We start from the raw sequence: 9,696 nt of genomic DNA, 5'->3' as shown, positions 1-9,696 counted from the left end.
GGGAGCACACCCTGGGGCATCATAAATAGTCAGCTGGGGGGAGATGCCTCCAGCACAGAGCTCATCTGAGGGGTGGACGCTGCTGACGCCACGTGGCATCACTCCCAGGTAAGCCAGGAAGCAGGGAGGACAGGGTCCCTGGGCTTTGCTGGAATCTCTGTGCTTTTCCATGGAGATGTGCTGGCGGAAGGGTCGAGGCTTTTGAGGGTCCTGACGGAGACTGGGTCAGCTGGACTTTGGCTTTGCCTCCCCTGGCGCAGGGGTTTGTCTGTGCTGGCTGAGAGGGAAGCTGCTTCTTCAAGGGGAACGTTTCGAGGGGACAGCACACCATGGGGAGCTTCCTAGGGGAAAGAGGCCTCCTGCTGTCCCCAGGGAGAGGGCAGCTGTGGAGGGGAAGGAGAATCCTTGGAGAGGTTGAAGCTGCAGAAAACTCTGGCTGGTGAGAGCCTGGGCTGTGAGCTCAGAGGAGCAGGAGCTCCCCCATGGTGGGGAGGTGGGACTCACCACTGGATACTCATGGACAACCACGCACAGTCCCTGGACTGCAGGCAGGACCACAGTGAGGGTCAGGGGCCCTAAATTCCGTATAACCAAGGCAGGGAGGATGGAAAACAGAGAGGATGTGGAACTCCAGGTTTGGGGGGAGCTGATGGTCCACTTGGGCATCTTGGCTTATGTCACCCTCCACACAGGTCTCCCAGCCCCTTCCTCCATGCTCAGCCCTCCCTGGCATCCTGCTGGGACTGGCGTGGCTGCTCCCCAGCCCCTCTGGATGTGCTGCCTGAGCTGCTCCTCCCCGGCCCACGAGGGGGCTGAGGCAGCTCTTCCCACGGGAACAACTAACAGCCACGTGGTGCAGTGGTGCCACAGTCACTTCTGCTTTGCAAAGCCAGAGCAAGCTTGAAAAAGATTATCCAGAGCCAGAAGCAGCTCAGTCTGGGGAACTTGTGCAAAATGGGTCACAATCCACCAGGAAAGGGGAAAATGCATAAACCCAACCCGGAACAAAAAGAACACAGGGTAGAAGAAACCTGGGAGCCAGGACAGCACCAAAACAGGTTGTTTTCAGAGGTCCCAGAGTGACCAATGGGCATCCCTGTGTTGTAGGTGCAGAAGAGAAGTAATTTTGGACAAGGTATCACCTGGAGATGGGCAGGTGCCTTATAGGTGAACTCATAACTTAGTAAGATGTCAGTGGAGTTGGAGGGTAGGGGATAACATTTTCTTAATTAACTTTAATTAGTTTCAGCATACTCAGACCTACGGCGGGATTCATGTATGACAGGAGTGGAGTTGCTGTTGGATTTTTGATTGGAGACTGATGTGCCTTCACAAGTCCTTGTTCAAGGATTTCACCCCTTTCCTGGCTCGCTGTAAACACTGAAAGCCAAACTGAGCCGTGGTGGGTGGTTTGCCCCCTGCAGTAACATTATCACAGAACCACAGACGGGTTTGGGTTGGAAGGGACCTTAAAGACCATCTCGTTCCAACCCTCCAGCTCTGGGCAGGGACACGTTCTGGAGGAGTCAAACCCTGAGGCTGCACAGGTCTCAAGGCTTGGTGTGGGACTCGCTGTTGTCTTAAACTCCACTGCCTGTTTGGCAAAGAAATATTAGGGTTTCCACTGGAAATTGCCCTCAAGTAGGGGCAGTGCCAGTGGGGTGGGCTGGAACCCAAACCCACGACCCAGTAACTCCTGCTCTCCCACAGCTGTGGGATGGGCTCAGGGTGGGGAAGCCGTGGGGCCCCACGAGGCTGAACGCAGCTCTTTCCTCTCCTCCTCTTCCTCCCCGTTCCCACGCAGGACAGAGATGTGTGTGGGGAAGTGCAGCCGGATTGTGGGTCCCTGCCTGCTGGCCCTGGGCACGCTCTCCATGGCAGCCAGCGTCCTCCTGCTCTTCCCTGGCGGAGCATCCAAGTACCTGTTGGAGGGGCACATCAGCAGACACGCCCTGGCCGTGCCGGGTGTCTGGGGAGGCGGCATCCCCGTGAGTACTGTGGGTCACACCCGTCCCCCCTCACGGGCCTGTGGAGCAGGGACAGAGGGATGGAGCAGGGCAGGTGGCTTCTCTTTGTCCCCCAGCCTCATTTTCCTTCCCACAGGTGCTGCTGGCAGCGACCCACATCACAGCACTGGGGTGGCGATGTGCCGGCTGCTCCAACTGCGGCACCCGCTGGAATGTAAGGGACCCCTGTGCGAGAGCAGTGCCCAGCAGCAGGGGGTGGGATGTGGGGGGGACTGGCAGGGTGCCACCTCTGCCACGGCCCCACGGTGGGACATGGCATGGACCCCCTCTCCCCTCATCCCGTGGTGGGATGTGGTAGGTGGCCCCTCTCCCATGGCAGGTCCTGGCAGGGTGTCCCTCTCCAATGGCCCTATGGAGGTTCATGGCACAGACCAGCCTTTCTCATGGTCCCATGGTGGGATGCTGCATGGTGGCCCCTTCCAAGAAGACAGGCTTTCCATGTGTGCTGGCATGGGCTCTGCCCCACCAGGCTCTGCATGGCAGACCCCTGCCTGTCCCTGCTCCTTGCCCATTTCCCTCCCTGCCTGTCCCTGCTCCTTGCCCATTTCCCTCCCTGCCTGTCCCTGCTCCTTGCCCATCTCCCTCCCTGCCTGTCCCTGCTCCTTGCCCATCTCCCTCCCTGCCTGTCCCTGCTCCTTGCCCATTTCCATCCCTGCCTGTCTCCACTCCCTGCTTGCTTCTGCCCAGCCCAGCAATGGTTCCATCCACAGCCACAGTCACCCGGGACTGGAGCCCTTTGGGGTGAAGGGGAGGGGAGTTTTCCCCCCTGCCAAACATGCTGACAACCAGCAGCTGTGTTTTGGAGCCCACCTGACTCTCAGGTGTTCCCCACAGGCCTTCATCTCCACTGTGCTCTCCAAGCTGGCGTTCCTGGGTGCTGCCGCCTGCTTCGTCCTCTCTGGGGTGGGTTTGACCAACGGCCCCCTCTGCTTCTACAACGCCTCTGAGCACAGCCTCGGGCACGGAGCCCTCTGGGGTTACCCCTTCCCGGATGCCGCTGGCCAGGTGCCTGATGCCAGGTGAGGGGCTGAATCACCAGTGCTGCCTCACTGGCTTATTGCTAATTAAGTCAGTGTTAATTATGGTGGGGGGGGGTGGGTGCTTGCAAGACTCTGGTAGCTCGAGGGGTGCCCACCTTCCATGAATTTCTACATGGTGCTTTGCACCTCCACCACCCCCCTGACCCCGCTCACCCTCGGGCTGAAGGACGGGATGTCTGGGACACCCTCTGTGGCGGAAAGCGATGGGATTCCTGACCTGCCACGGGCAGCATCCTGCATCTCCTCCCCTCCCCGTCACACAGGGCTAAGACCTACCTCTACGATCGGCACACCTGGAGCATCTGCCTGGAGCCAGAGGGCATCGTGGCCTGGAACGTCGTCCTCTTCTCCATCCTGCTGCTCGTCAGCGTGGCCGAGATGGTGCTGTCCTTCCTCCAGATCCTCAACGGCTGCCTCGGCTGCCTCTGTGGCCTCTGTGAGGGCAAGTAGGGCCCGGGGGCAGTGCCAGGAGGCTGCGCTCGGAGGAGGTGTCACCTCTGGTGTCACTTGGCTGGTGGCACACGCCGAACTGGAGGTATGGTAGGAACTGTGACACCGGCCCTTCGGGGTTGGAAAGCAGCCAGGTGAGGGATGGAGGTGAGGACTCAGCTCATGGCACCCCAGCATGAGCCCAACAGCTTCCTTGGCTGCCTCCACCCACCCCAGTGCAAGATGTGACACAACGGTGTTTGTAGAGACAAGAGCGGGACACTAATTTAATTTTTCTTAATCAGTTCGTATTTAGGGCAGCTGGGCTGGTGTTTGTCACCTGCAGAGGGCAGGAGAGGGGAAGGAGACCAGAGAAGCAGAGCTGGGCTCTGGCTGGAGCACTTGGATAGGGTCCTGCTGGAGGAGGCAGGGCTGGAATTGAGGTGTGGCCCCCCAAAGTTCACCCCCACACAAATGTCAGGAGCAGATGCTGCTCATCCCCAGGACCAGGACCCCACTGCTGTGCTTACAGGGGGGTCACTGGTTTCAGTGCATCTCCCACTCCCCTAAACCTTCACAGGGACCCAGTGTGGGCCTGAGCCTGCCCGTGCTGGGAGGGTGTTTGCCCCCCACTGACAAGGGCCAAGGAAAGCAGTGATGGTGGCAGCAGATTAAAAACACCAAAGCACTGAGCCAGATTAAACAGTAACTGGGCCACTGTGGTGGTTTAACCCCAGCTGGCACCTGAGCACCACACAGCCACTCCCTCACCCCCATCCCATGGGATGGATGGGGAGAGAATCAGAGGGGTAAAAGTGAGAAGACTCATGGGTTGACATAAGAGCAGTTTAATAATTGAAATAATAATAATAAATTGTAATGTAAAGGAAAATAATAAAGAGATAGAAATAGAACCCAAGACAGACAAGTGATGCAACACAAACAACTCTTTATCGTCAGCCCAAATACAAAACCCAGCCCCATCCCAGCTGTGATGAAGGAACTGAACTCTACTCCAGCCCAAACCCTCGCAGTGACTTCAGGGAGACCACTGAGAAAAAGCCTTTTCATGAAAAAGAAACTATTTACCGTTATATAACACGAAACATTTATACAACATATAAAACATTTATATAACATAACTAGTTATAACAACGGGAGGGAAACTCCCGGAGCAGGGTGGTGGTACCAGATGTGGCACAGCTGGAGCACTGTGTCCCCCTGACCCAGCACACGGGGATGGCACAGGGTGCCCCCAGCTGCCTCCTTTTGGCATTGCTGTTGCCCCCCAGTGTTTGTTTCATGAGGTGGCTCTGGCTGGAAAGGAGCCTGGGGCTGGGCGGGGCGCACAAGCCTCCCCACCAACCGATACATAATTAAAAAAATAACAATAAAAGTGAGATCAAATCCAGCCTGGGGATGGTAACACTGCTCTGCGTGATGTGGCCGTGCTGGACGGGGGTGGGGGTGGGACCCCAGGCTATGGGTTGATGTCCCGGGATCTGGCACTGGGGGGGTGGGGGAGCTGGCCTGGGGGGTCACTAGGACACGGGGCAGCTCCTCCGGCCCCGCTTCCCGTGGCGCCGGGGGCTGCGGCCCTGGCGGGGAGCAGTGGCTGTCACGGGGATGTTCTGGAGCACATCGTGCAGCGTGAACATGCTGAAGGAGATCTGCTCGTAGGGCGACCTCGTCCCGTTCTCGTAGAGGCAGGCGAAGGCGATGGCCGTGCCACCGGCCACCGGGGCCTCCGTGTAGGGCAGCTCCATGTAAGCCAGGTCTGAGTAAGCGCTCGGGCCCTCGTAGATGACCCAGGGCTCTGTCCAGCTCTCTGCATCCCTGGGGAAGGTGCTCAGGTGAACCCCCATGTTGACCCGTGACATGGAGCTGGTGGGGTGGGAGTAGAGGATCCATGTCGGCGCTTGGAAGAAGGGAGTGGGGCTGGGGGTTGCTGCAGGGTCCCCCTGGGCCAAGGTGGCACTGTGGGCTTGTTGGTGATGCCCTGGGGTAGGACAGTCCTCATCGGGCTCGTCTGGCTTGTGGTGGCTGCTGGTGGCCACAGTGGGCAGCTCATCACCTGCTGCCTTCCGAGTGGGCAGGTACCGAAACCCCTGGAACATCCCGGGGAGCAGCCGTCGAGCTGAGCCCCGGAGGGGCAACACAGAGTCCTGGGAGATGGTGGGGACATACACAAATGGTGCTGGGAAGCCGATGACACTGCCATGACAGCCATGGGGGGGCTCGACCAGCCGCTGGACCAGCTGCCCCCTGTGGAAGACGGCCCCGTCATCCGTGCTGAGCGCCTGGACCCTGAAGCCCAGCGGGCTGCGGGCGTTGCAGTACAGGACGTTGGATCCATCCTCCTCATCCACCGAGACCAGCTGGCACTCGCCCGTCTGCAGGTTGGGGATGAACTCCCCGAAGCGCCAGCCGTGGCCGTGGTCGTCGCTGTAGAAGGCGAAGGAGTGCGGGGTGGTCTTGCAGAGCTGCCCGAAGCACTCCTTGCAGTCGATGTGGTAGCTGTAGGCGGGCACCAGCAGCCGGCCGGAGCGCAGCTGGATCCCGTGCCCAGGGCCCAGCGCGAACGTCGCCCAGTCTGCGGAGCGGAGATGGGATGGGGTGAAGGTGGAACGGGCAAACAGTGACCACCACGGTACCCTTCCATGCCCAGTGTGGAAGGGTCTCCAGGGCTTCCCCTGTCCAGCCAAGCCAGGTGGTGGGGTGGGAGAGCAGCCTCGTGCTGCCCCGTTGTCCTCACACATGGTCATACCCTTGGCTGTGGGGAGGTCTCCATCTTCTTCCTACCCCAAGCGATATAGATACTCCCTCCATCCCCTCTCCCCTCTGCTTAAGGTTCTCTTCCACCCTCTTGGAAGCCTGTGGGCTTCCTACTCCAAGGTCACCTCCAGCCACACCACAGGTGGCTCCAGGAGGCCAAAACCCACGGTCACCTCCTTGCTGGCCATCCTTCCCCCTCCCCAGCCCTCTCCAGCTGGGTACCTTTGATGGCTGCACCAATGACCTGCTGTGTCAGGTCCGTGGCTGTGCTCCAGCTCAGGCCCTGGTCGGCGCTGGTGACGCAGCAGAGGCGAGTGACGTTCTGGCCAGTGACAATCTGGTAGGCTTCGGGCGTCCTGCCCAGCACCGTGATGAAGAAGAGGAAGAGGGTGCCCGTGAATTCATCGTAGAGGGGGCAGGGGTTCATCGACCGGTGGTGCTGCAGCGTCGCCGTCTCCAGCACGCGCATGTCTTCCCACTGCCCAGGGAGGAGGAGGAGGAGGAGGAGGAGAGAATGGAAAGAGACGAGACAGGTGAGGAACATCCTACTTTTTCACCCAGAGAAACTGTGGCTGCCCTGTCTCTGGAAGTGTTCAAGGTCAGGTTGGATGGGGCTTGGAACAACCCGGTCTCTAGTGGAAGGTGTCCCTGCACAAGGCGGGGGGGGGTAGAACGAGATGACCTTTGAGGTCCCTTCCAACCCAAACCATTCTGGGATTCCATGATTCACCTCACCCACCCCCAGCCTCCCCCCGCCATGCAGCCGCCTCCGGGAGCTCAGCTGTGCCACACACAAGCAGCGAGGACAACCGCCCATCCGTCCCCACGTCCCCAGCCCCGTGTGTCCCCCCAGCCCGGGGTGTGCCCCCCGTCCCACCTCCACGTAGCTGCCGTAGATGGTGCCGCGGCGCAGCACCAGCAGGTTGGCGTGGGCGTCGTCGGCGCTGAGCCGCTCCTCGGCGAACGCCAGCAGCTTGGCCACACAGGGCAGGTAGAGCAGGGCGGGCACGCGGTACGTGACGCCGTTGGATTCCCTCTCAAAGAGCACGGTCCGGGCAGGGAAGTGCCGGGAGCCCATGGGGTCTGCAGCAAAAGGATGCAGCCCCACCACAGTGGGTTGGTGAAGGCGGGGGATCGGCTGCTGGGCACGGCCAGGGGCACTGGGTTGTCTTTGGGAGTGTTGGGGATTTAACTTGGTGGGTTTGGGCTTGGGGAAGCCCCAGGGAGCAGGGGCAGGGCTGGGGTGGAGAGAGGCTGAATGTGCACTGCTCTGGTGGGGAGTCCCTGAGGCTCAAAGGTTGGCCACAACTTTGGGTACCGGCAAGGAGGCTGACCTGGGGACTCCAAAATAAAATTAAATTAAATTGATCTTCAAGATGCTCTTCTGGGAAATCAAGGCCAGTGAGCAAAGGAGCTCCCTGCTCCCTTCAAGTGGGCACTGGGAGGGCAGAACCCACCTCTGCACACACAGGACCCCCAGATCAGCCCGGGCTCATCAAGAGGGGGTCAGGGAGTGTTTTGTCCTGTACCTCTGGTGCCTCCAGCACAATGAACCCAGTGGGCTCCTTGTTCCCCCCCCCTCTGTGGGGGGAGCCTGGGGTGCACAACACAGACCGTGGGGTCCCTGGGCGGGCTGTCCCTGCAGCAGTGGGTGCGAGCTGTCCCCAGGTGCCCTTCCTTTGGGGACAGCAGGAGTGACACCACCGTCAGCTGTCCCCAGGTTACATGTCTCTACGTGTCCCTGGGGATTATCACCACAGGAAGAGATGGGCACCCCACTCCAGGCACAGCTGGAGCAGCCAAGGCTGACTTTCACCAGCGGTTTAATCAGGAGCTTTTGCTGATCTAACCCCCCCCAGAGAAAGCGAAGGCACTCACCGGGTCCTGCTCGGCTGGGCTGACCCCTCTGTCCCTCGGTCCCAGCTGCTCCCGCCGTTGCTGGGTTTCTGCAGAGCCGTCTCCTCACTGCTTGGCTGCCACCCCTTTCCCCTTGCAGGGTCCCCCCACCGATGGGTCACGGGGCTCCCGCGGTGGTGGTGGCCAGGAAAAACCCCTGAGTCAGCAGTGGAGCTGCTGGTGCCGTGCCCGTGGCACAAAGGCACCGTTATGGGCCCGGGCACAGCCGGGGGCCCCGCGGCTGCTGAGCCTCCTTCTTTGGACCCTCGGGGATGGGATGCGAGGGGAGCCATGATGGGGGAATTACATCTCCTGCCTCAGTTTCCCTCCTCCTGCAGGTTGGGAGGTGCTGCAGCTCATGTTCACCATGGTCCACCCTGCTGTGAGCTCCCCAGCGTGGGGGTTGTGGTCTGGAGGGTCCCAGCCCTCCCAGGACCCCCAGCCTTCCCAGGATTCCCAACCTTCCCAGGATCCCCAGCTCCACCCAGACACCCACCCTTCCCAGGACCCTCAGCTCTGCCAGGATCCCCAGCCTTCCCAGAACCCCCAGCCCCCACAGGATCAGCAGCCTTCCCACGACCCCCACACTGCCCAGGATCCCCACCTGCACACAGGTCAGCTACTAAGAAACTATTTTTACACCTGTCTCTGTCATCAGCTTAAAGGGTTTGACAAAATTCACAGGGCAGGTCATGGATCAGAAGCTCCAAGGGGAAAACTGACGCAGAGGCTGCAGAACTGCCCCTGAAGGGCCCCTGGGATGGCCCAGGGTGACCACGTGTGGCTCTGGCTGCTCCACCCTGCTGGCACAAACGCCTCCCGAGCCTCGGGTTAAGAGGGTTCCTGGAGCAGGGAACCATGAAAATGCTGTTAATCTCTGTTGTTGCTGCTGGACACCTGTGCTGTGAGGAGCACAGGTTGCAGGGCAGGTTAACCCCTGCCTCAGCTGCTTCCCTGATGGATTTAAACAGAGTTGAAGAAAATCCTGGGTCTGCTTCCCACCCCGCTCCCCAGACAGCGTCCCTCATACTTCCCAGCTGGAGCTGCTGCCCCACAGCTTCAGTGTTGCCCTGAGGCAATGCTGCCAGCCAAGCAACCCCAGATCCATCCTCCCCATCCTGCCACCTGTGGCCCTGCTGCTGTGGCAGTGCAAGGAACGTCGGTCATTGTGGCAGCACCAGCCTCGTGGATGTGGTGACTGCTCGTCACCGTTCCCAACACACCCCTTGGTGCCAACAGTGCCAATAAACTTAGAAGCTGAGCTGGTGTCTCCTGCTTGCACTAGCAGGGGTGGCAGTGGGGACCTGGATGGCACCAGCGTGCCCAAAGCAGTGCCTCACCCCGTCCCCTCCTAATCTGTGCTGGAGAGTTCGGCCAATGCAGCAAGGGGAGACCCAACAAACCTTATGCTGGTAAAGGCCTTCAGGAATGCTGATCCGAAAGGACCTTCCCTGCCCACAGACCCTCACACAAGAGAGAGGGGCAAAGCCACAAAACGTCCTCCCAGAGGAGCACCACGTGGGGCAGAG

The 9,696-nt window shown here is 60.1% G+C and overlaps 2 protein-coding genes across 2 annotated transcripts; one reads left to right on the top strand and one right to left on the bottom strand.

Annotated features, from left to right (window-relative positions):
- TM4SF19 (transmembrane 4 L six family member 19) lies at nt 1-4,476 on the top strand. Its single transcript, XM_017826251.1, has 5 exons — nt 1-108; nt 1,805-1,988; nt 2,104-2,181; nt 2,862-3,046; nt 3,331-4,476. The coding sequence occupies exons 1-5, from the start codon at nt 44-46 to the stop codon at nt 3,515-3,517; spliced, it is 699 nt and encodes a 232-aa protein (XP_017681740.1). The 5' UTR covers nt 1-43; the 3' UTR covers nt 3,518-4,476.
- Nucleotides 4,477-4,602: 126 nt separating this feature from the next.
- On the bottom strand, nt 4,603-9,066 carry NEU4 (neuraminidase 4). Its single transcript, XM_017826250.1, has 5 exons — nt 8,772-9,066; nt 8,150-8,324; nt 7,149-7,354; nt 6,494-6,749; nt 4,603-6,089 (listed from the first exon to the last, which is right to left on the bottom strand). Exons 3-5 carry the CDS (start codon nt 7,347-7,349, stop codon nt 5,038-5,040), a joined length of 1,509 nt encoding a protein of 502 aa, XP_017681739.1. The 5' UTR covers nt 7,350-7,354; nt 8,150-8,324; nt 8,772-9,066; the 3' UTR covers nt 4,603-5,037.
- Nucleotides 9,067-9,696: the final 630 nt, after the last annotated feature.

The sequence above is a fragment of the Lepidothrix coronata genome, unplaced genomic scaffold (assembly GCF_001604755.1).
Source record: "Lepidothrix coronata isolate B3197 unplaced genomic scaffold, Lepidothrix_coronata-1.0 Scaffold125, whole genome shotgun sequence".
NCBI lineage: Eukaryota > Metazoa > Chordata > Aves > Passeriformes > Pipridae > Lepidothrix > Lepidothrix coronata.
Note: the sequence above shows the minus strand (reverse complement) of the source record. Positions and strands in the feature narration are given on the sequence as shown.

What these genes read in the sequence shown, in the direction of transcription:
- TM4SF19 (XM_017826251.1), top strand. Translation starts at nt 44, where the DNA reads ATGCCTCCAGCACAGAGCTCATCTGAGGGGTGGACGCTGCTGACGCCA. An exon ending in CCACGTGGCATCACTCCCAG is followed by an intron (nt 109 to 1,804) that starts GTAAGCCAGGAA and finishes GTTCCCACGCAG; the next exon opens with GACAGAGATGTGTGTGGGGA. An exon ending in TCTGGGGAGGCGGCATCCCC is followed by an intron (nt 1,989 to 2,103) that starts GTGAGTACTGTG and finishes TCCTTCCCACAG; the next exon opens with GTGCTGCTGGCAGCGACCCA.
- NEU4 (XM_017826250.1), bottom strand. Translation starts at nt 7,349, where the DNA reads ATGGGCTCCCGGCACTTCCCTGCCCGGACCGTGCTCTTTGAGAGGGAA. An exon ending in TCTACGGCAGCTACGTGGAG is followed by an intron (nt 6,750 to 7,148) that starts GTGGGACGGGGG and finishes CTCCCTGGGCAG; the next exon opens with TGGGAAGACATGCGCGTGCT. An exon ending in CATTGGTGCAGCCATCAAAG is followed by an intron (nt 6,090 to 6,493) that starts GTACCCAGCTGG and finishes TCCGCTCCGCAG; the next exon opens with ACTGGGCGACGTTCGCGCTG.